Below are 26,584 nucleotides of genomic sequence, written 5' to 3' on the forward strand. Positions count from 1 at the left end.
CCTATGTTAATTGAAGTCAACAGCAAGACTCCCTTTGACTTCAGTGGGGTTTGGATCAGGCCTTAGATAATTTGCCCAAATGTTATAAGCAGTAAAGGGGAAATTTTCAAAGGCACAAATGGCAATTAGGTCCAAAACTCCCACTGGAAATCAATGGAAGTTAGGTACCTCAACTATTCATTCTGCATTTGAAAGTCTCCCCCTAAATTCTTATCATTCGAATTTTGAACTTCCATTGGTACAAACAGAAGGGGAGCATAAATGGTGCCATTTCTCAGGGTGTCACTATATGGAACCAAAACAAAGTGCATCAGTGAATCCACTAGCTACCAAAGGAATGCTTATGAAAACACAGAATTTCTGAGGCCAACTTAACAGTGTACAAAAACAATGAGGAGTCCGGTGGCACCTTAAAGACTAACAGATTTATTTGGGCATAAGCTTTTGTGGGTAAAAAAGCCTGGACAACTCATTGTGTTTGTGGATACAGACTATCATGGCTACCCCTTTGACACTTAACAGTGTAAAAACTATAGAGCTTGTTTCTTTGGGTTTATTTAATTGCTAATTATTCTTAGTCAGGTTTGCAGATGGTGACTGTGAAGAGTGCATGTAACAAAGAAGCAGGAATCGGGACACATTTTTCCTCAGGTCCTGAACAGAAGCCAGATCACAGAAGTGCACATTAAAGAAGGGAAGTGTCTTTCCATTTCCCAGTGTTACTGAACTGTCTGCAATTAGCCCAGCTACTAGTATTTTCCATGGGTTTTTGTTTTTGAATGTATCTTTTTTTTTCCAGCCCCACATACAGAAGGAGTTCCACAATCTTTCTGCCGCCCTTTCTGGCCTTTATCACCTCTTTCCAAAATGTCTGCCTCCTATGGCATGTAGTGGAGTGTTAATTTCCTTGTGTGTCAGACACATCTTCCTGTCCCTTGAGGTCATGTTTGGAGAGTTCTAAATTGGAATTTTGATAGAAAACTGGTGACTTTCATTCTCTTCCTTCATTTCTACAGTGTTGTAGCTGCGTTGGTCCCAGGATACTAGAGAGACAAGGTGGGTGAGGCAATATCTTTTATTGGACCAACTTTTGTTGGTGAAAGAGACAAGCTTTTGAGCTTAGACAGAGCTCTTCAGGTCATTTTACAATCTCTTTGCTTGTCTTGAGGCCTTATTTATATACCCAGCCCAGCCATAATTTACATTATTATTGTTATTGTTATTTTATACTTAGGGCTAACATCTACTCTTTGAAAGATCCACAGGAGTAAATGCTTCCTAAATAGTGTCATTGTTCTTGCAAGTTACACCGATGCTGACTTGGAAATCTGTACTGGCCGAGGGAAGGGTTTAGACAGATGTGTTCTGGTGGAATACAGGGTCAGTGTTTCAACAGCAGCTACTCTTGCCCTCAACCATGCCTCCTGCGGAGGAAGTTTATAGCATAAACCTGTTGGTTTTGTGGAAAGAGAGACAGATGCATCTACTGATTGGTACAGAAGCAGCTGTCAGCCCCACAATTACTAGAGACCAGAGTCTCCCCTGAGATTTGTAGCACAGAATTTAATTATTAAATTACTTAATGCACTCTTTGGCTCACCTACACGGAATGATAACAGTACACACAGCTTTCAGACAAGTAACATAAATAGCAAACGGGGCTCTCTCAACATGTAACAAATCCTTTGGATGAGATGTGCACAAACCATAATGCGAGGAAAGAAAGAAAGAAAGAAAGAAAAAGAAAGAAAGAAAGACGAATAAGTTGAACCATCCCTACTGTGTGTCAGATACACATCCATTACTAATGAGGGCCTGTGCATACTTACTAACGCAGAACAACACTTAAACTCATCCTACACACACAACTCATCCTGGTACATACACAGGCATCCATGTACATCCACACACATACAGCCGCATGCACACTGCAACCATTCAGACAGAAAAAAAAACACTAGACAAATGTGCAAACAAATAATAAAATATATATTTAAATATAATTGCAATACAGTTGCATTGTCTTTTTACTGACCGGTGTGGCCACTGAAGAGCACTAGATTCTGAACTGCTGGAGGTTAAACAAGGCTGTGGATATGATATATCTGTTCACTAGGAAATGTATATAACAACCCTGCTGCCCACTAAAAACCACATGACACATTAGCTCATGACATTGTGCATGAATAGCTGTATAGGAAGCCTCAGCTAAGCCAAAAATATATGGAGACTGGTTGTTTTCTCCTCACCGTCGGCCCTTAGATTGTCAGCAATTTGGAGTAGGCACTAGGTTTTAGCAGCACCCACTGCAGTGGGACCCTGGCCATGATTGGAGACTCTGGTTGTCACCACAATAGGAATATTAAATAATAATAAAGAATCTACAGTATCTAATCAATGGTTTCCCAAAAGCAAAACCACGATCTCAGCTCCTCAGCTAGCAAACAGTGGCACGGCTCTGTTGATTTCAAGAGAAGATTATTTTAAATGGAACAACACCAGTTTATAGCAAGGGAGGATCTGGCCAACATTCTTAGTGTAGCTCATATCCTTTGCCTTCGCTTCCTTCCCTCCAGCTATGGACACCCTTGTGCCTTTGCAGGAAGGGGCAGCTGGCACCTCCATTTCCAGGAAGACTCCGTATGCTGCGGAGTGAATCTGCAGGCACCTACCTTTGTATTTCAGGCTTTTTCCCCTTGTCCTTCTGAGAGGCTTGAGGTTCTGGCTTGGTCTGTTGGATTGGTGAGTGCTGTCTCCTGCTGCTTCTTCTTGTTCATATTCCTGTTTGGATCCCATTGGTCTGTGAAACAAGGAAGAGAGGAGTGCTGACGGGATGAACATACCCAAGGCACTGTTGACACATATCATAACATATAGCTATGGCAAAACTTTCACACTGAGCTGAGAATATTCACTTTCTTACACTCCCACCTCCCTGGTCATGAAAGCAGTGTTATCCTACATGTCCTAACCCTACTGGGTAGAGTTATTCTGTTGCCTTTTCAACTATCCCTCTAACAGCCATCCAGCCCTACTCTGTGGATTGCTGCTGGCCCATGGAGCACTTGATGGAGGTGGCCTGGCTGGCCATTCTCCTTATTTCCAGCTGCCAAATAGATAGATAGCTAAAACACACTTGGTACTTCCTTGGTCTTACTCTTCCCCCAAAACAATTGCCATAGATGTCACAGGGACATTACGTGATCACAGAGAGTAGATGAGATGGCTGTGTGGTCATGGATGGGGTGGGCAGCAGATCTGTGCACTTGTGAATGGGAAGGGGAGGTGTCCTGAGCATGTGGTCCATGCTATGAAAAAATCTGAGAACCTCTGTCCTGCTGCAATGTGCAGAGCAATGTGCGGTGTGCGTTATGTGATACTGAACTACTCCCTTAGAGACTGCATTTAACAACAACAGGTGCACACCACCAGCCCCAACCACCAAAAACCGGAAAAAACAAAAAACAAAAAAAACCAAACTTACCAAGTGTGAGAGGCTGCAGGGCTTTCACAGCGCCCCCTACCGCCTCCCCAAGGTCGTCACACTAGCCCATGACAGCAGCTGTGCATACCACCCCTGGGCCATCCTGGGGAGAAGGCAGGGGCATGTGGAAACCCTACTGCTGCTGCAAAGCCTTTTTCTTCAGTGATGTGTTTTCATCAGAAGTGTGATGCTCATCGAATGAGATCAGGATGCCATGGCACGCATGGGTGCTTGTGTGCTGGATTGCTAGGTGATACATCTTAGGTTTAGTGACAGCGCCTGCTATACTCTAGGTGTGTGTTTTCCTGCGGTACCTCATTTCACACAGCATTGTGCGAATCCTCGGCACACACCCCTAATGTGGTTAAAAGGAAGCGATTCCCCCAACTGCTGGAAATTCACACGCAAGTCCACCCGCAGTGTATTTCTCCACACCATCATTCTAGAACTGATGAGGATGATTCCCGCGTACAAAGGCCATGTCTGGACGAAAGATCCGTGGCAGCAAAGAAACGTGCTCATGCAAGCAGTATGCTGTGTGCTGAAATGATACACGTGTTTGAAGGCAAATCATGCCACTCTATATACTTGAACAGGGATCATTCAATCTTCAAATATCTTTAGCTTCTAGGATTATTTTTATCTGTACTGCAGTAGCAGCTGGCAGTCCCAGTCAGGAATCCAGGCCTCATTGCTCTAGGCGCTGTACACACATATAACTAAAAGTCTACCCCAAAGAGCTTATAATCAGAACGGCTTCCTGTTTTCCTGGGGACTGAACTATTTTACTTTGGAGCTTCCCAGGGTCTTTCCTCAAATATGCTTTCAACGAGATGTAAAGAGCTCAATGTACTCTAGATCTACTTAATTACTCATTTCCACACCTAAAGTGAAATGGCTCTGTTGTATGACACTAAATTGAAAGCTGACTGTATAATCTATCAAGGTAATAATGTTCAACGCTACTCACAGGTAACCTAATTATCAACATAGGGGCCAAGGAACATGCATAAGTAGTTTTAAACAGAGGAGCTAGCAAGTGAAAATGAAAACATTACATTTGCGTTAATAATATAAAAGAAAAATTACTGTAGTGAGGTGTGTCGAAGATGGTTGGTATCTTGGTTTGTTTTAGGAAAGTTGTCTGTGATTCATTGCTAACGGTGAGAAAGGCAAGATGAAGAGAAGCAATGATACAGTGTATACATGGCACGGTTACTGTAGTAATTTCCTTGAAATAATTAACAGTTAGGAGGAGGTTCATATGCTATTCCAGATGTGAAAGAACAACAGATGGGCAGCTTTCTAAGGCTCTGATAATAAAATGACCTAACACTCTATTTAGAGAAACAAATTCTTCTCTTTGGCTGTTTACAGATTTTAGAAATATCACGATAAGCAAATCCAGACAGTTCAAAGCAATGATATAAAGGACAAGTGGATAAATAATGACCCAACTTTGTTACGAAACAGAGTGTAACTGTTGTATTGCTAATATAAACACAGATGACCTTTATATTTGCTCAACTTTTCGTCCTTAGCACAGGAAACAGCAGATGATCTTTATCAGACAGTAGAATCTTTCACTTTGCTTCTACTATTGAGCTGTGGGGCAGATTCTTATGCTGACTTTAAGGGCATGACAATGTCATTATCTTTTCAAAGCACATGCTGAAAACATGATATGGAGTGGAGGAGAAAGACATATGGCTTCCTGTAGCCTGGGGATAGCACGAACCTGGGCGACAGGCATCCATGCCCATAGTTCTCCTTTTAATTTTCACAAAGCGAAGTCACAACATGAATAAAGTTCACAGTAAAAATAAAGCTGCAAAGCAAGAGAGTCCTATAAATATAACCTGGTAGGACAACATGTCAGCAGTTGCACGTTCATTTTTATACAAATACAGCTAATGAATGTTGAAGGTTTCTGTATCCAGGGAATCTTTTACCTGGCATTGGAAGAATTTGAATTTGTTCTTAGTAATTCATGTATTTGCATTACAATAGCACCTAGGCCCTAGCCAAGATCGGGCCCCCACTGTGCTAGAAGCTGCACAAACACACAGTGAGAGACAGTCCCTGGCTCAGTGAGCTTCCAGTCTAAACAGAGGTGAGACAACAAGTGGCAGAAAAGTGATATATTTATCCCCATTTTACAGATGGGGATTTCAGGCCCACAGCAATTAACTGACTTGCTTAAGGTCGCACAGGAAAGTCTGGGGCAGAGTCAGGAACTGACCCCAGATTTCCCACCTCTTAGTCCCGTGCTTTAACTACGGTATGTCCTCCCACTCTGCCGGGGGAAATTCAAGAGAAATTATTTCTATTGAAACACAATTAGTCAGGGTTTAATGTATGCTACTAATTCCCTTTCCCCTCCAATTATTAGGATTAATTCATATTTATAGAAAGGTCATGCCCAGAGGCCCCAGTCACAGTCACTTTTGTGCTGACACATAGAACCACACAGCTCTTGGCCCAAAGACGTCTGTACCTCACTCCTCTGCCACAAACAAACATGACACAAGACATTCTGCTGTTTGGTGCACATGGTCAATGCTGAATCCAAGGGAACAAATTCCAAACAAACAGCAAGCCTTTGATAAAAGCCTTTGTGGGTTTCCCCCTCCCCTAGGTGAGTGCTGCAAGCCAGCAGGGATGGGGCAATGCATCTCTCTTTGGAACTGAGAGGTGCCAAAGAGTGGCTAGTGGTGCCTGATACAGAGTGGGTATGAAGACAATACAGTGAAAGCCAGTATGGAGTGAGGGACAAGGCCAGTAGGCAGGGCAAGCACTGGGGGTGTGGGGACATGCCAGTGTTGGGAAGGATCCTGACTATGGGAAAGGAGCTGTGCATTGGACCACAGCATCCCCAGCAGTTGGCATCTGGGGTGGGCCCACATACTCATGGCCAGTGTCTGGAAGGGGCCCAGGTACCCAATGGCCAACACCCAGAAGAGGCCCATGTACCCAATGGTTGGCACCTGGAAGGGGCCCATGTACCAAATGGCCAGTGTCTGGAAGGGGCCCAGGTACTCAATGGCCAGTGTCTGGAAGGGGCCCAGGTACCCAATGACTGGCACCTGGAAGGGGTCTGGCTACCCACTGACCAGCACCTGGAAGGGGTCTGGGTACCCAAGGGGTGGTGCCTGTAGAGGGCTGACGTACCCAACCGCTGGTGCCAGGGGAGGGAGGACCATACTCAACAGCTGGTGCCAGGCAGCAGCCACCATTTTTTAGTATGCAACACTGGTGCTTTGGGAGATGTGTCAATGTATATGGCTACAAAATTTTTCAGGAAGCTGTTATCCATGTGGCTACTAGGTTTGGAGCCGTATTCATCCAATCCCTCCATGGCAGGTGTCTCACTCTTCCTATCAGCCCCTGCTCGTGTAGATCCCAGCTCTTAACATCCCCTGTGTTCCTGCATTTGCAATGAAAGGAGGGAAGAACAGGAAGAACATGTTTCTATTTACTTTTTTCAAATATTATTGGATTTAACTTTTTTGCCTCTTCCTCCATTTACTTCTGCACCACTGTTCCTCCCCCATTTTCCATGGCCCAATCCAACCCCTATTTTCTCAGCAACTACGCCTGGATGGTGCATCTGCTCTCAGGATGTTGTTCACAAAAGCTAAATTGGAGATTTAAACTTGGCAATAATTAGCATTTATTGACAGTCTGCATCTTAGGTCCCAATTCAGCAAAGCAATTAAGCAGATGCTTAATTTTAAGCACGTATTTGAATGCTTTACTGAAACTAGGCATTGGGTCACACATTCACCACAGAAGTTTGGGGAATGGTGCCCAGCTGCAGACCAAGGGGCAGTCGCAAGGCAGGTGAAACACTGGCAATAGCAGTCACTCATCAGTTGGCACTGTTCCCATCCAGAAGGGGGTACTGTGCTATTCCATAGAGCTGCCTGGAGATGACATTAGGCTTGGTTGTAAGATGTCCTTGGGATTCATATTACAAAGGTACAGGTTTGGTCCCTTAGGCTCTGAGCAGCATTGTATAGATATCTCATGGTGTACAGGGTGTAGAAAGTTCCTTTGCCAAAGAATTGTCCCGTTTGATCCAACTGATAGAATATAACTAGCTTTAAACTTGCCTGCTGAGGAAGCTAGGCTGGGAGAGTGCTTTGAAAGTAGCGCCTCAGGGCACTGAACTCTGTTAGAACAATATCATCGGGCTCCTTAGCTCCACAGTGGAACACAGCTCACCTCTAAACTACCTGCAAACTGCTATTAAGGGAAGCAGTCATGAGCAGATTTTAATGGCATACTCCAAGGCAATGCACTTGGCTCTGAACATTACATTCCAGGACATTGCCCATTGTCCCTTCCTCTGCCTATCTCTAACATGGCTTCCCTGGCAGTCTGCCACAATGTCTGTGGAAAAAGCTAAACTGGGAGCTGTTGAACACTTTCCTCAACATTATCACCAGTCAAGCAATATCAATTAGAAGTGTGGGCTGCTAAGGAATTCCTGGTGGAGCTGGGTTGAGGCTTTCTATACAAGGAGGATGAGTTCTAGGGACTGGACTTCCATGAAAGCATGTAGTGCTTGTTACTTAAAATTGTCCACAAAAGTGAATGAGACGAAAAGGAGAACTCAATGAATTATAGAATGGAAAGTACACCATTGTTTCCTGATTTCTGAACTTTAGTGGATTCCCAGAAAACTGAAACAGAAACTGATCAGAGATAAACAAGCCCTGATTGTGGAGCAGAGAAAAACTCCAGTCTACCTGATGAAACTTGTGTAGAATTACAACAGTGCTGGGAACATGTACAACAAACTGGGAGCAAACTGCTGGAAGAGAATGAACAGGAGAAGACTCCCAAAGAGGAATCTACTGCTCACAGTCAGGAATTACAGTTTTTGTGCCATTTTATGCATCACAAGGCAATGGAAATAAAAAATGAGACAAGATAATATGAACTTTCAAAAAGAGCTCAGTCCCCACTCAGACACCTACATAAAGGGCTCAGATTCAGAAAACTGCCCAGCACCCAGCAGTTCCAGCTGAGACCAGTGGAGAATTCCCCACTTCCTTCATCTATTGATAACAGTGGAAATGCTGGGGCCATTGGAAAATCTGACATCCTCCCCTCTCCTTTTTGGGAGGGGCTGTGCATAAATGGGTGCTGAGCTCTTTGGAAAATCTGTCTCAAGAGTCCTTCTGCAGTATTGCCAATCCCTAAAGTTCAAAAAACCAGAACATGAATCAGATGGTCCAAAATCAGGAGACTGACTTAAAAATCCTGAAAAAAGAATAATAATAATAATAATAATAAAAAATACACTGAGGGTTCTGGTTTTTTTGTCTTCTGGTTTTTGAGCCTATAAGATGCCTTCAGGCCACATTTTCAAACTTTTCTCCACTACCATGAAAGCTTGAAATTTTTAATGACAAATGGAAGCTGAGATATCTCACGTCAGCCCAAGCCTCAGGAAACACAGCTTTAAGAAATACGCCAAATATCATGAGAATTGGCAATGCTGCTGCTGTGCCTTGTTACGCCAGCTGTCTGGGATCACTCTGTAATGTTACCTGTACCCTACATGTGCAATGAAGACACACAATGGGCAGAGTTAAGGATAGACTTTCTGCTTTTAGGCTGGAATTTCCTAGTCATTTGTGCAACAACTTCGTTGTCACTTACAAAGGCACACTATTACCGTTTTTATTTAATTTACTGTTCAATGTTCATAACTCTTATAAACTTGGAAGGGGAGTTCTCGTCCTCATTTCTTTGTTTATTTCAATCTTTTTTGTTTGCAAACACTGATTTCCGCACTTGGAGAAAAAATAACATTGTCCCTCTGAAAGATGAAGGTAAGCCAGAACAAAAACCATGGATCCAAATATCCCCAGACTTTGGGGTAGTCAAAATCTTGACCTGAAGCTCAATTCTGCAGTGTACAGCCATCTTTCATTTTTATATAAGTACAGTCAGACTTAATATGGGCGGCTCATAATTTTCCTGCAAAACAGTTTGCTATTGTGTTCAAGTTGCTTCTGTGGGTTCTATTTCCATTAAACAACAAGAAAAGAGTAGATTAAAAAAATCCTAAAAAATGATACATTTAGAATCTGGAGAATATTCCTTGCCATGGCCCAATTCAGGGAAAGTATTTAAGGATGTGCTTAAATCCATCCCTACCCAGCTAAGCACTTTTCTGTATGCTTGAAGTTAAGCATGTGCCTATGTGCCTAAGCTTCTTAATAGTATCCTTGCAGATTTAAACCCCACTCCTGCAAAGATTTACACATACCTAACTTTACACACAGTGGAGCCAATTTCACACTACGGAAGCCAATGGGAGCTTTGCTATTGACTTCAGCGGGCATAGAAGCAACCCCCACAAGTCAGTGTGTAAAATGAAGCCAGGCGTAAGCCTTTGGCAAGATGGGCCTTTGTTTGTTCTTTTATGATTTTAAGACAAACAAGTTGAGATCTAAATGACCACGGAAAATTAAATACACTCTTATCCTTTGTGGTTGAGGACAAGATGAAACAAGAATCTGTGCAACATATTTCATGCTTGTGTTTATCTAAGAAAAACATTTTCTTAATTCATTTGTTTATTCTTCTTTACTTTTAGCCTCGCTTTCTTCATCATTCAAAAAAAAATAAAAGTCAATGGAAGAAAGCCCCCAAACACCTGGCAGTTGATTTCAATGATAAACGATTAGAAGGCAGATCCAGCCATGGCTCAAATGAAAACAGAAAAGCTCAAGCTGATGTAGCCATGTCTCCTTTAGCCGAGTTAACCTAACTTAAATGCAGGCTGCACTGCAGAGCTGGCTCTGCCGATTTGTTCTAATTGGCAGCATTAGTCACCCATGTGGCACTAGTGTAATTTTCTTTTACAAGCAGTTTCACAGAATTAAGAATAATGGATTGTTTTCCAATAGATGTAATTAAAAAATTGATGGAGCAGTTTCACTATTTCACTGTGCTGTTAGTTAAAGATTGGAAAGTGAATGTCACTGAAGAAATAACCAATTGCATTTATGGAGATTATGGGTCTGTTTTGTGTGGCAGTTTTTCAAACAGGCTATAGTATTATCCCCATTTATCCAAAACCCTATCATCCGAACCTCCGCATTATCCAAATGCCTTCCTTGTCTCACAAGTATCTCATGCTGGGGGACAAAGAAGGGATTTGGGTAATACAGAGGTTCGGATAATAAAGCAGAGATCCCCAGCCAGGACTCTGAGGAGGAGGAAGAAAACGAGTCTGTGACTAAAGAGGAGACCATCCTGCTGCTAAATGGATCCTGTGGCAGGCATGGAGTCCTCTGCAGCCCTCCTGTCCTGGGAGCAAGGAAGCAGGGCAGAGCACAGACTGCTGACCACTGCGAGGAGAAAGATGAGCCCCCGGCCAGAGGGGAGGCCACTCTACTACTGACTAGCTTCTGTCCTCTTGACTATCCAAATTCCCCATTATCTGAATAAAAATTGTCCCCCCCCCAGACTGTTTGGGCAGTATACTGTATATAGGGACTGAAGGTGGGATTACAAAGAAGCTAGGTGGGGACTCTCTTACTGTCCTTTGGAAATTCTCAGCTTTAGGCTGGGATTCCCCACTCCAGGACATTGGTTTCATGCCATGCAGAATTACAAGGTGTAGAACTGGTATAACAAAGTGGAGGATCAGGCCTTGATACTTTCAATATTTATTTAGATTTCAGTTTTAGACGAACTCCACACCAAAGAAAACCCACCCCCAGCCAAGCTGTGGGGGATCCTCCACATACGTTTATTGCACAAGAACATAGGAGATAGAAACTAAGAAGTGAGCAAGGCACAGAACTTCTTCCTCCCATCCAAACACACATCATGTAGTAACCAGTCATGTGACCAAAACACCGCTGACCCATGATACTTTCCTTCCATGGAGATATGATTGCAATACGTGTAGACACACCTGAGCTAACTGTGATGTAATGTAGTGATACTCAGACCTCAGGAGCCAAATCAGCGATTAACATTCCCCAAAAGAGCCAGAGTAGAGTAAATTCATTGTTTCATTTACATATATATATATAATTCTCACAGTAAAATGACTGATCAAGTATTATTTTATCAACTACAATTGGTTAATAACATAGTAAAAGCCTCCTAATTGGTTAATAGCTTAGATTGCTTAATAATTAAATCACATGTTTTCATATCATGTGCTGCAGTCTGAGTATCACTAAGCTAATGAGATCAAAACTTGCTCAAGAACAATAGCAGTGACACCGTGGCAGCAGAGGCTAGCCATTTGAGTACATACCCAGAGCGAGCCCATGTCACCGCTACTCCATCGCTATTGTTACTCAAGCTAGCTGAGGTCTGTTTAGCCATGCTGCAATCACACCTATTGATGACAGTGCAGACTTAACCTAAGAGAGAAATCTGACCCATGACTATCTTATCTGTCTGCTGGTACATGCTCAAACTGATGGACTTGGCAGTGTGTGTGCAGAATATCAGGCAATTCCAGACCTTGGGAGCATCAGAGAAAGAGCTTTTCTTGGTAAAATCATTAGAACACATCATGGAGTTGTGACTTCTTTTTCAGAAAGATACCACAATGATAATCACAGATGTTTTAAGTTTACCCCAAAACTTCTGTTTCAGTCATTTGATGATTTAGATAAAACTAGGTAACTCCATGAAACTATGAAAGGCTCTCAGCTAGGGCCTCCAAGTCCAGTTCCAGCTCAGAACTCTTCCACAATTCAAAGGGTTTTGTTTGGTTCCACTTGGCATATTATTGAATATTTTTAAAACACCTTCCTTCTAATTTAGGATCATAGGAATAATCAAACCAGATCAGACCTGAGGTCCGTCTACTTCAGCATCACAGGGGGGCTGGCCATGTTCTTTAAACTGATTTTCTGCTTTAAATTCCTAAGGCATATTCACCTGACTTGACTATTCCATTTGTCTTAGCTTTGAAGGCCCAATAATACATGCTGAGCCTTTTACAGGCCCTGAAAATTTGTTATTAAAGTGTGCACCATATAATACTGAAAAGTATCAGTTGCCAATAATGCCCACATCACTTAATGGTGTGAGTTATCCATATAATAATGCCTAGTGCCAGACTTTGCGTACACCAGTCTATCACAGAGGGCCACGGTGGCAGTCAGCTTCTGTATGAAAGCATAATTTTTCTCATCCCCTCTCGGACTGATCACAGGTTGTGATCAATGGCTCCATGTTTAGTTGACAGCCTGTATCAAGCAGAGTGCCTCAAGGGTCGGACCTGGGGCTGGTTTTGTTCAATATCTTCATTAACGATCTGTAGGATGGTGTGGACTGCACTCTCCGCAGTGGTAGGGATAGGATACAGAGGGATCTAGACAAATTAGAGGATTGGGCCAAAAGAAATCTAATGAGGTTCAACAAGGAGAAGTGCAGAGTCCTGCACTTAGGATGGAAGAATTCCATGCACTGCTGCAGACTAGGGACTGAATGTCTAGGCAACAGTTCTGCAGAAAAGGACCTAGGGGTTACAGTGGACGAGAAGGTGGATATGAGTCAACAGTGTGCCCTTGTTGCCAAGAAGGCTAATGGCATTTTGGGCTAAGTAGGGGCATTGCCGGCAGATCGAGGGACGTGATCATTCCCCTCTATTTGGCATGGATGAGGCCTCATCTGAAGTACTGTGTCCAGTTTTGGGCCCCACACTACAAGAAGGATGTGGAAAAATTGGAAAGAGTCCAGCGGAGGGCAACAAAATGATTAGGGGGCGGGAGCACATGACTTATGAAGAGAGACTGAGGGAACTAGGATTGTTTAATCTGCAGAAGAGAAGAATGAGGGGGGATTTGGTAGCAGCTTTCAACTGCCTGAAAGGGAATTCCAAAGGGGATGAATCTAGACTGTTCTCAGTGGTAGCAGATGACAGAACAAGGAGTACTAGTCTCAAGTTGCAGTGGGGGAGGTTTAGGTTGGATATTAGGAAAAAACATTTCACTAGGAGGGTGGTGAAGCACTGGAATATGTTACTTAGGGAGGTGGTGGAATCTCCTTCCTTAGAGGTTTTTAAGGTCAGGCTTGACAAAGCCCTGGCTGGGATGATTTAGTTGGGGACTGATCCTGCTTTGACCAGGGGGTTGGATTAGATGAGCTCCTGAGGTCTTTTCCAACCCTGATTTCTCTATCTAAAGTATCAACTCCTCCGTTGCGTTTATTAACACAGGTTCCACCCCACCAACCTCTCCAGACAGAAGCTGGCAAACAGGCTCTGTCCTAAGAAGGAATGTGTTGCGAGCCTTAATTTGTATTTAGCCAAAGTAAAACAGAGTCATCAAGGAAAGGGCAGTTCGCAAAGGCGTTCGATGTTGAAAAACCAGCAGGCGTATCCTTCTGTGCCTCCTGGGTGTCATTATCTCGAATGGTTTTCTATGCAGGAGATGGAAACTAGCTATAAAAAGGCAGGCGAACACTCCAAGCACCGTCTCTCTTTTCCTTGCTCATCACTTCACTGCACCTTGAAGAGACAAGGAGCAGCCATTGGACACTGGGGGGGGGCCCTGACCTTTTAGGGTTCAGTCAGTAAACGCCTGAACGGATTGGTGAGAAAACGTGTTGATCTAACCTATTTTTGTTAAGTTGGCATCGTAAGCATTTTATCTTATTTTTCTTGTACCCATTTCTGTGTTATGCTCATTTACTTGTATACATCTTCTTGTTTAGTTAGTAAGTTAATTGTTGTATCTATTCCAGTGGTTCAAGTTTAACAGTCTGAGTGTCATAAACAGATGGTTAAGGGTTAATGTCTCTTTTACTGTAAAAGGGTTAGAGGTCAGTTGACCTGGCTGCACACCTGACCGAGGACCAATGGGGCCAACGACATTTCAATCTTGGTGGAGGAAAGTCTTTGTGCGGTGCTTGTTGTTTTGTTCGTTGTTGCGCTCTCGGACTGGCAGGGGACCAAACGTACCCAGCTTCGCCATCTTTCTGAATCGTCTTTCATGTTTCATTAGCCAGGGCAGCGGATTTAGTCTTTCTGTTTGTTTTTTCTTAACTTGTATCTGTCTTTTTGTGGAAGGATTTACTTCTGTTGCTGTAACTTGTATCTCAGGCTGGGGGCGGGTCCCTTCTAGTCTATATGATCTGGTTACCCTGTAATGCATTTTCCATCCTGATTTTTACAGAGATATTTACCTTTTCTTTTCTTTAATAAAGCTTTCTTTTAGACCTGCTTGATTTTCCTTGTTTTAGCATCCAGGGATTGGTCTAAATCAACCAGGGACTGGTGGGGGGAAGGAGGGGGAAGAGGTTATTCTCTTGGTTTTAGATCAAGGCGTTTGGATCTGGTGTAGCTTCAAGGCAACCCCGGGAGGGGAGGTTGGGGGGGGAGTGGGGAGGTTAATTTTCTCCTTGTTTTAAGACCCAAGGGGTTTGGGTCTTGGGTTCCCCAGGGAAGGTTTTGGGGGAACAGAAGTGTGCCAGACACAGACTTCTGGCTGGTGCCAGCATATCAAATTTGAGCTAGTAATTAAGCTTAAAAGTGATCATGCAGGTCCCCACTTCTTGAACCCTAAAGTTCAAAGTGGGGAAAAAACCTTGACACTGTGTAACTCCATTTTGGGTAACAAGTTGTGTGTATATTATTTCCTTAAAGGAACAACAGACTCAATATATCTGTACTGTCCAGGAGAGGGCTTGGCAATACAGGACATGCATTTCTGGGGGAAGATCCAGGACTAGAGGAGTGTTGGGGTCACCCTGCAGCATAACCCAGGCTGGTAAGAGCCAAGGTGTAGCTGGCTGGCTAGCTGCAGCACACACACCGACATTGCTGGGAGTGACTTACATGCTGAAGGCTGTTTGTGAGCAGTCGAGGTTGGAGGCTGCAGCAGCAAGGCATTGTAAAGGGCACCCCAGGTTACATAGCAGGGGTGACACAGCCACTCATTAGCCTGGATTGTGCCATGGTATGTCACAATATACCCTCCCGGTCTTGCAAATACAAGAAAGAAAGAAAGAAAGAAAGAAAGAAAGAAAGATGAAACTGTGATAGATAATTTGCTAGTACTTTACACTAAAAATAGCTTTTCTTGATTCTGAAACGTACTGAATTGTCTCTCTGACTTGTTTTCATATTTGGAGCTACCACTGTGCCTTACATAAAACAAACCTGGGATGTGAGGTTCTATCAATCAGGCAACATGATTCATTAACAAGGAAAGAAGCTGACAATTCAAGTGACGATGAATTAGAGGTTGTAAGTCAGGATGAGATGACTGCACTTGTATATTTCACCTTTATCTTTTTTCTTTATAAAATAAAAAACACCCGGTGATATATGTGACACTTCACTCTGAAGGGCTGGGCGCACCATTTACAACTGCAGCAAAGGAAGTGAGAACTTTCCCACTGTGCTTTATAAAATACATGTCAGCTTTGGCCTGCAAAGACCTATCAAAGAATTCAGAGTACACTTGCTAAGACAATTATATCCCAGAGCCTCTTGCAGAAAACACTTACAATTTTTGCATGGTTGACTGAGTTCTGGAGGTTTGCCTTTGATGTAGATGAGATAAGTAAAATATGAAACATCATGGATATCAAACTTCTCATCAGGGTCAGCTCTAGGTTTTTTGCGGCCCCAGGCAAAAAAAAATTTGGCTGCCCCCATCCTAGCCCAGGGCTGCCCCCCGCACTCCTCTGCTGCCCCAGCCCTGGGCTCTCTGCACCCCCTGCCACCCCAGCTCTGGGCCTCCCCCGACCCACACCCCCTTGCTGCCCCAGTTCTGGGCTCTTCCCCCCTGAACCACATCTTCCTGCCATCCCAGCCCTGGGCTCTCCCCCCCCGCACCCTCTGCCACCCCAGCCCTGGGCTCCCCACCCCCTACACCCAGTGCTGCCCCAGCTCTGGGTTCCCCCCTTCCCCCTCATCAGTGCCCCCACATCCACACACCCCCTGCCGCCCCAGCCCTGGGCTCTGCCACCTCCACCCGCACCACCTGCCACCCCAGCCCTGGGCTCTCTCCCCCCCGACCTGCATCCTCCTTCTGCCCCAGCCCCGGGTCACTGGTAACTTGCTCCCAGGGCAGGTCATTCAGCAGGAATTTTGGATTTGCACAGAACACAGACAGGATTGTTTCCCTGCTCCAGGGCTGGCTCTATAGGCAGGGAGCTAACCAAGAAACTACAGCTCCCAGGGCCCCCTGTTGGTTCTCAGCTCCCAGGCTGGATCCCTGCCAGCTGCCGCCCCTGCAAATGGGCTGCCCCAAACAGCTGCTTGCTTTGCTGGTGCCTAGAGTTGCCCCTGCTTCTCATATTCTCTCACTTATTATTGTGAATATTACTGATGAAATTATTATGAGGAAAAGCTCTTGCCCACAAAGCTGTTTCTATGGGCTCATTTTAGTTTACCTTAATATAAGTTCCTCTGCATTATTTATTAGCTTTCTTGGTACTCAAAGTGAAGATTATATTTCACATTTTTTCCTCTCCAAAAATGACCCAATTCCAGGGACACTTTTCTTGGTCTATTAATCCAGACTGAACTCTAGCATCTCTACTAAGTTGGAACAGGGTGGAGTTACAAAGAGCAAAAATGGTGTAAGCAAGAGAAATTCTTAGAGTCTAACAAGCAGAAAGTGAGCTTCTGCATTTGCTGAACCCCACACACTCCACAGTCTGCCTAGGCTATGAAGACATCAAGGCAATTTGCCTGTTCAGAAAGGACAGTAACAATGTAGTAGAGCAACAGGTGTATTGTCTTCCTTTTGTGACCCTAGCTAGTGGTGACCACGCTCATGGGAATGATACAAAGGACTAAGTAAGCATGTCTTACCAGAGAAATGGCTTCTTCCCCAGTTTACTGACTATCCATAAGCCGAGAAATAATTATACAGGGGTCACAGTCCATAGATATTGGGATGTTATCTAGGGATGGTAATAATACCTAACTCTTATGTAAAACTTTCCAGCCCTCGATCTCAAAGCACTTTACAAAGGAGGTCAGAATCATTATCCCCATTTTACAGCTAGGGAAGCTGAGGCTCAAAGAGGTGAAGCCAATTGCCCAAAGTCACACAACAAGCCAATGGCAGAGCCAGGAATGAACGAAGAAAAGGGCCAAATCTTGGCCAGGTAGTTGTACTGCAGAACGGCAAGCAACAATCACCATATCCATGTGATGGTCCCCAGCTGACACTATCATGGGAGCATTGGTGGTGACTCTATAGTTAAGAATGAGTTTTTCACTGGCAGCAGGGATTAAGGACAAAATTTCAAAGCAGCTAAGTGACCTAGGAGCCTAAATCCCATTTTCAAAAGTGACTTAATCACTAGATGGGGAGGGCTCTGAGTTACTACAGAGAATTCTTTCCCTGGTATCTGGCTGGTTGGTCTTTCCCACATGCTCAGGATCTAACTGAGCACCATATTTGGGGTTGGGAAGGTATTTTCCCTGGGTCAGATTGGCAGAGACTGTGAGGATTTTCACCTTCCTCTGCAGCATGGGGCACGGGTCACTTGCAGGTTTAAATTAGTGTAAATGGTGCATTCTCTGTAACTTGAACTCTTTAAATCAAGATTTGAGGACTTGAATAACTCATCCAGAGGTTAGAAATCTATTACAGAAGCGGGTGGGTGAGATTTTTTTGGCTTGCACTGTGTACAAGGTCAGACTAGCTGATCATGACGGTCCCTTCTGGCCTTAAAGTCTATGAGTCAATGGGGTGTCACTGAAAGTCAATACAATTTAGGTTTCTAAATGCCCAAGTCACACAGATGCTTTTGAAAATGTTACTTTTTACCTGTTTGTTTCGTATGACTAATATAATCCATCTTCTCCAGTCCATGCTCTCAGATTATGCAACAAATTGTCTGAGAATTTGCAAGTCAATCTGTTAGTTTCTGAGTTAAAATGAATTAAGCAGGAGCTCTTTCGGAGTATTGCACCTTGGTTTGTTTCTTGGCCTCACTCTAGCTAACAAATAGCTTGTTACCATAGTTAAAACTAATTGAAAGCTCATGCATAGGCTACTTTTGAAGAAATTCTATTGCAGTCAAGACAAGTCATTAATATTTGTTCTCTCTAATAGCTGTGAGTATTATGGGCAGACTTAGGTCAATAGATCAGGTCATTTTTCAGTAGTGGGTCTGTGACATAAGAAGCAACTCAACCAATCATAATCATTCCTTCACAGTTAATTTGCAAGCTGCAATTCTAGTGTACATATGTGTCAAGAGTTTTCATTGGTATATTAATACATAAAACCACTGTGCTGTGTGTCAGTTAAGGTTGGACTACACAAAACATAGCTGACACAAAACCTAAAAACCAAGGAAATTAAAAGTTAAGGTAACCAACAGTACATACCCTCTTGACTCCATCCAGACACACAGCTAACCACTAGCACAATCACCACATGCTATAGATCAGTGGCCCTCAACCTTTCCAGAGTACTGAACCCCTTTCAGGAGTCTGATTTGTCTTGCGTACCCCCAAGTTTCACCTCACTTAAAAACTACTTGCTTATAAAATCAGACATAAAAATACAGAAGTGTCACATCATTCTATCACTGAAAAATTGCTGACTTTCTAATTTTTGCCATATAATTCTAAAATAAATCAATTGGACTATAAATATTGTACTTACATTGTAGTGTATACAGAGCAGTATAAACAAGACATTGTCTCTATGAAATTTTAGTTTGTACGGACTTCGCTAGTGCTTTTTAGGTAGCCTAGGCAAATATCTAGATGAGTTGATGTACCCCCTGGAAAATCTCTGCGTACCTCTGGTTGAGAACCACTGATGTAGAGAATGCAGACAATTTCTTCCCACTAGGCTTTTGGCCTACACTTAGAGTCACTTTTTTTCCTTTCAAAAGAGATAAGAGCATGGATTTGATTCCTGAACTAAAGGAATCAAGCCATGTGGTACGAATGTCACTAGTGAAGTTCAGTTGTTATATGGCTGGTGTGCTATACTATACTAATGATAATTAATTATTCTGCCTGGCAACAGTCTTTCCTTAGTGACATGGGGTGTGTTTCCGCAGTGCTGAGAAAGAAGATAACTAAGAAATAGGAATATACTTTGGACAAACGATTTCAAATAACACTTTGAGAGATACCCTTTTCTCTGGCTCTTCTGTATCTTAGATATTCATGCCTGCAGTTTTTCAGTATACATCTATTTATAAATAGTATCATATTGTGTCAAAAAAAAATAGCTCCCAGATGTAAATCATCTTGAAACCACAATGGAAACCATCCTGGCTGATCACAGGCACTACACTCACCCCACCCATACAGCACTGATACCAACACCATCAGAGAGATGAGGTAAGTGAGGGACTATCTTGTGTTGGACCAACTTCTGCTGGCGAGAAAGACAAGCTTTTGAGCTATACAGAATACTTCAGCACCCCTGATAGTCTCTCTATGGTCCTTATCTGGTCCCCATTACCACAGTATCTGAGCACCCGCCAAATCTTTCACATATTTATCCTCACACACACCACTGTGTGGCAGGGCAGTGCTATTATCCCCCGTTTGTAGATGGGGAACAGAAGCTAAGGTGACCAGATGTCCTGATTTTATAGGGACAGTCCTAATGTTCGGGGCTTAGTCTTATATAGGCGCCTATTACCCCCAAACCCCGTCCCGATTTTTCACACTTGCTGTCTGGTCACCCTAACAGAAGCACAGGCAGAATAAGTGACGTGTCCAAGGTCACACAGGAAATCTGTGGTGAAGCAGGGCACTGAATTCAGGTCTCTGGAGTCTCAGGCTAGTACACAGATAACTAGACGATACTTCGTCTAGCTTCGTCACTAAGCGACTCATGACAAATGTTGCAGACAGATTACAAAAAACAGAGACATCATAATATATACAACCCAGAGATAATAGTCTTCCAAGACTGCTCACCGCAAGAAACAAAATCATTTGCAGACTTTTCTATGAAACAATGAGAGCATGTAGACCTTAAGCAACTCCTACTGCAGTAAATATCAGAATTAGTGCTTTGCTGAATTGGGCTTTCTATAGCTTACAGTACCATCAGACATAGCTATTTAGGTGCTATGTGAAGCTATGTGGTTCTTTTAGAGGCATATTATTTTCTAGACACCTTAATGCTAATAATTTGTGGAAGTTTAAAAAAAGAAATGGATGCTTGTACTGAGACAAAGATATAATTTGGGATGTTAAGGCTATTAAAATATGATTATTTCTGTAAATAAATTAGGGTGTCATTCTCATTGGCACTACAACAAATACAAAAAAGTTAGAAAATAATCTGTATTTATTTAAGCAGGCAAAGAATCCTTGAGGTATACATATCAGATTAGTCAGACTGAACAGAATGGTGAGAAATTATTGTCTTGAGATGTTTTCATTGATTTCTTATAGATGAACTCTAGGTTGGAGTTATTGTTGTGACAGAAAGGAAAGCTTTCACGAGCTCACAATGCTTGTAAAAATTTCAGTAAAAAGCTCCACTAAATTCAAACTACTTAGGGGGAGAATGTAATTTTAGTTTCAAGCCGCTATCACAGGACAGATTTATGACTCATAACGTCTTCATTTGGTTATACATTGCTGTCTTGTTTTCAGCACCCCAAATCATGGCAGAGTCTGCTCTCTTCATTAACACCTGCAGCCAGCTTTCAGATCCTTTGTAAATTGTTGTGGTTTTTTGTTTTTTTGTTTGGTTTTTTTATAACAAACTGTTTTATCTCGGTGTTAACATTATATTTCATTATAGGGACATATGGGAGTGAAGGGCCAATTGCTACTTCTTTCATAAAATGGCTTTCTAAAGTTTAGTACACATCAGGATGAAAGTTGACACATGGGCCTGCATGCAATTTTTTTAAACTTGCCCAGATCTATTAATTTGCTTTCAGAGATGCTATGTCTGGAAGCTCCAAATATCATTTTCTGACCTCCCCCGGCAAAATAATAGTCTAATTTTTCAGTCACTTAGTCCTTTGCATGGACAGCTGCTCATAGCAATTAAAATGAAAATCTGAAGAGCTGAATTACTTAACTTTGCAAAGTGACCAATATTAGCCTTACTATTAATAGTCTGAACAGTCCAAGAGAATGTTCATTGAAATTCAGGGCAGCAATAAAATGTCAAGTAAACGGCAATTATCCTGCAAATATTCATCATATAATAACAGATAATAGTGTTTAGGAGTGCTGGGGATTACATCTAAGCACAGATTTTTCAAAAACGGAGGCCTAAAGTTAGGAGCCTAAATTCATATTTGGGCAGCTAAATAAGTGGCCTGATTTTCAAAGGTGTTGAGCCCCCAGCACCCTCATTGATCTTTATAGGAGCTAATGGGTTCTCAGCACCTTTGAAAATCAGGCCACTTATTTAGATGTCTAAATATGGGGTTAGGTTCCTAATTTTAGGCCCTATTTTTTGAAAATAGTGGCCTTAATTTCCAGGGTTTGCAAAAGGGAGATTCAATTCTTGTTATTTGTATTTTAATGTAGCCTTATACTACAGTATAAGGCAGGGGAGAGGAAAGGGGGAAAATGCTAACAATACGGGATGATGGGGCCTGCAAAGCTCCCTTGCTTATTGTCCCTGAAAATAAGTGTTCAATAAAGGCTTGATCCAAATCCCACGGAAGTCAACGAGAGTCTTTCCATTGACTTCAGTAAGCTTTAGTAGATCAGAGCTTAAGGTCCAAATCTTTAGGCTGATGCTCAATTTGGGCACTAGCTGGAGGGTGAAGGGAGTCTGGAGGAGGAAGAATGCCTCACTTCCAAGCTACAGGTCTGCTGTATGTTGACTGTTTCAGTCTATCCTACTCAGTGGAGACTCTAAAAAGACTTCTCCGGAGGAATCAGGTTCATCTCCACCACTTCCCAAAATAACAGAGAGGATTTGAGACCCACAGGTAGTGTGTCAGGTAGAGAGCCCCCAGCACAGGGAACCCTACACACAATCTCAACAGAAGTGAAAACATGGTCTGGAAGACTAATCAGACCCCCTCAAAAACTTGGTCTTTAGAATACAGCTCAGGACTATTTAAATGCAATTGATAAGGGAACATCATAGGCTAAATAGTTTCAAGGAATTTCAAGTGTCTTCTGGATTGTTGTGTGTATTTACTTAAGAATATAAGAGGAGTCATACTGGGTCAGACCAAAGGTCCATATAGCCTATTATCCTGTCTTCTGACAGTGGCCAGTACCAGCTTCAGAGGGAATGAACAGAGCAGGTGATCATAAAGTGATCCATCCCCTGTTCATGGTTTGTAATATAAGATTTAATCTTTTACTATAAAGAAAGGGAGATGAGGAGTGATTATAGAGATCCTGGTCCTCCACAGTTACCAGAGAGGACAAGGATGTGTTGCAGTGAGAAACTTAATAAAGGTAGGAGCTTCCTGATCAAGGAGTGCTCTGGCTGCTGTATAAAGCATACCTCTTTTTATATTCAGAGATACACCTATTTCATAGAGGTAGAAGGGACCCTGAAAGGTCATCAAGTCCAGCCCCCACCTTTGCTAGGCAGGGCCAAGTACTGATTTTGCCCCAGATCCTTAAGTAGTCCCCCTCAATGATCCAACTTACAACACTGAGTTTAGCAGCATACTGCTCAAACCTCTGAGCTATCCCTCCCCTCATATTATATGTGCCTTAATGACCCCACTGCAGATCTTCTTAGTCACCCTTCTCCAGTCCACCCACCCCCTGATGATGCCATGTAGGGCTCCCCTGTGGAGCAGAGTTTACTGCAAGACACAGGATGTCCACCCACTCTGAGATTCCCTAGCTTCCTATTCCTCTACCCCCTTGTTCATCAGAACCACTCCCCAGTTCAGTTACCAGGGAGCCGCTGTGGCTGCAGAAGGGGTGGGATTTGTGCTTCAGGGACCCGCCCCATGCTCAGGGATGTGAAGAGAATGTGCAATATCACAAAGCAGAGTAATCCGTGTGTCTGAAAGGGGCTCCTTGGCCTGCATGCTAAACTCTAGCTCTGTGCTATCCTGAGAACTTAGATATTGTGCAGCAGCACAGCTAAGCACATTCCCTTACTTGTGCCAAACATGGGATGTGGTCCGACCTTTATTCAGGTAGCAACAGCCTAAGAAAGGAAATCATTCAGTGTAAATTTGTCCAATCGCATGGTGGAATAAACAACACCCATGAACCTCCTCAGCAGCAGAATCAGCAGGGAACTGGTCACACATATCAGATGTGTTATTTTACAATTCATTAGATTGATGCAGAGCAGATGTAAGGACCCATTACCACGGGCACAGGACATTTGAGATATTTTTATTCATCTTCCACCTAACTCAGCTATTGAAACATAAAACATAGAGCTCATGCATATGTGGATCCAGCTGGGTGAATTTTTTCAGCTTAAATTTTTTCAACAAAAATTGCCCATTTGAAATTACTGAATTAATTGATTGATTAATTTGGCAATTACTGAAAATGTTCCTGAATTCATGCTGAATTTGACAAATTGTTTCAGCAAAAAAATCAACCAAAAATAAATTTAGAAAAATGTTTCATTTCAAAGTTTTTGAAACAAAATGTTTCCATTTTGATTAAGAACTTTTCAGTTTGAATTTTACTTCAATTTTATTTAAAAAGGTTTTAAAAATCTCAAAAACAAAATGAAATGTTTCATTTGACCCAAAATTGTGTTTTTTCAATTTTTTGGTTCAGCCAGCGAGCCAAAAAATCAGTTATTCGCACAGGTCTATATATGGAGCTGAAATCTGCATGAGCGAGATCTCACATCCATAGTAAAATGAGATTACATTCTTCCATATCAAAGGCTTTTACTAGTGATGTTATTAGAGTGAGATGTTCCTTGCATTCTAAGCACCTATTTTCAGCAGCCTATATCTTTAGCTAAACATTACTTTTTTGAGAGATGTGTTTCATATTTGATCTCAAAGCACTTTTTGGAAAGTCTCCTTCACATCCACTGGAGTGTTTCTGAATTAATCAGAAGCAGAAAAATCTTTCAGGTGTTAGGAAACACAACAAGCATGAAATCCCAGCCTCCTATGAAATCAATGGGAAATCTCTCATTGACTTCAATGGAGCCAGGATTTCACCCAAGGTTTTTTTCCACTGCGATAATTAAAAAAAGTCCCCCCCACCCAGCCCCGCCAAAAAATCCTATTGTAATGATAGCCACTGGAGTCAATAGATACTCTCTCATGCCAGGAAATAGAGGTAGAGTTTTTTGTATCCCTGATGTATGCCATGTGACTGGGGCCAGCAAATACAATGTAGTTTCTTATCAGCACTTCTGGGTGTCACCCCTTTATTACACATCCAGTCAGAAATAATGGGTGACCAGTTGTGTAGTTTAAATCATAGAATCACAGGACTGGAAGGGACCTCGAGAGGTTGTGATGTTGCACTCCATATGTTTTATGGAAATATGCTTATGAGTGTGAATATGATGTAACTGGAATATGCTTTATGTAAAAGGTCTCTTGTAAGGTATCATAATAAAGGTTATAAACTACTGAATATATTCCTCCTATTTGTATGCATGTATCATTCTTGTATCTGAAGCTAGAAATACAAAATATAACTCTGAAGTCCTATTGTAATTATGCAAAGTGGGGGCCATTAATGATGGTTTAGAATCTTATGGCTCCCATTGACTAGGACAATTGGTTGTAAATGGTTTATTTACCTGCAAGCCTTCCTGTTTAAGTGTGTGTCAACCCAGGAAGAATGGAGACTAGGGGGTCTTACAGTGACATGTGACCATGTCACATGATACTGGAATCCATCTTAATCCTTGCACTTTCCCATTGCTGAGGCGGGGTGGGGACAAGCACAGACAAAAGATTCTCGCCTTGTGCCAAAGCTATAAAAGAGGGTGGAGCATGACAAAAGGGGCTGCCAGTCATGAGAGAATCCCTGCTTACTGGTGAAGATGTCTGCTGGATCTAACAAGGACCATACCAGGGGAAAGGATTGGGCCCAGACTAGGAAGGAAGCTAGTCTGTGAAAGAAACTTATTGGAACATCTTTGAGGGTGAGATCTCTCTTTAACCAGTTTCTTAATGTATTAGGCTTAGACTTGCTTGTTTTGTTTTATTTTGCTTTGTGACTTACTTTGTTCTGGCTGTTATTACTTGGGCCCACTTAAATCCTACTTTTTATACTTAATAAAAATCACTTTGGTTTATTAATAAACCCAGACTAAGTGATTAATACCAGGGGGAGCAAACAGCTCTGCATATCTCTCTACCAGTGATATAGAGATGGAACAATTTATGAATTTACCCCGTGTAAGCTTTATACCAGGGATGGACAAAATTTTTGGCCTGAGGGCCTCATCAGATTTCAGAAATTATATTGAGGGCTGTGCCTTTCCAAACAGCCAGGCGTGGCCCGCCCCCCTCCCCCTATCCTACCGCCCCTGCTTCTCGTCCCCAGACGGCCCCCACGCAGACTCCTACCCCACTCAACCTCCCCATCCCCTGGAACCTCCATCCCTGACTGCCCCACGCTGCCCCATTCAACCCCTCTTCTCTTACATGACTGCCCCCTGGCACCCCTGCCCCATCCAACCCCCCTGTTCCCTGCCCTCTCACCACCCCGCCCCCTATCTACACCCCCGCCCCTGATCACCAGCCCAAACTCTCCTGCCCTCCATCCAACCTCCCCGCCCCGCTCCCTGCCCCCTGACTGCACTGCCTGGAGCACCGGTGGCTGGCAGTTCTACAGCCACACCACTGGGCAGCACAGAGCATTGTGCCGGTGGTGCACTGAGCTGAGGCTGCAGGGGAGGGACCAGAGGTTAGCCTTCCAGGCCAGGCGCTCAGGGGCTGGGCTGGAGGGTCCCACGGGCCAGATGTGGCCTGCAGGCCATAGTTTGCCCACCTCTTCTTTATACAGAGTAAAATGGATTTATTTGGGGTTTGGATCCCATTGGGAGCTGGGTGTCTGGGTGCTGGAGACAGGTGACCTGCTGAGCTGTTTTTAGTTAGTCTGCAGCTTTGGTGGTGTGGACCAGATTGGGGTCTGTGTTGCAGCAGGCTAGTGTGTCTGGCTCAACAAGACAGAGCTCTGGAGTCTCAAGCTGGCAGGGAAAATGGGCT

General features: G+C 43.1%; 1 protein-coding gene across 4 annotated transcripts in view; it reads right to left on the reverse strand.

Annotated features, from left to right (window-relative positions):
- NRG1 (neuregulin 1) overlaps positions 1–26,584 on the reverse strand; it is a 743,293-nt gene that overhangs the window by 319,189 nt on the left and 397,520 nt on the right. Inside the window, exon 2 of one of the 4 annotated variants that reach the window (XM_075067427.1) lies at positions 2,673–2,800. The exons of the other annotated variants lie outside the window; for them this stretch is intronic. Within the exon in view, the coding sequence (XP_074923528.1) occupies positions 2,673–2,796 (124 nt within the window). The 5' untranslated portion in view covers positions 2,797–2,800. The remainder of the gene's footprint in view (positions 1–2,672; positions 2,801–26,584) is intronic. 4 annotated transcript variants of the gene reach the window in all.

Source organism: Chelonoidis abingdonii, chromosome 6 (assembly GCF_003597395.2).
Source record: "Chelonoidis abingdonii isolate Lonesome George chromosome 6, CheloAbing_2.0, whole genome shotgun sequence".
NCBI lineage: Eukaryota > Metazoa > Chordata > Testudines > Testudinidae > Chelonoidis > Chelonoidis abingdonii.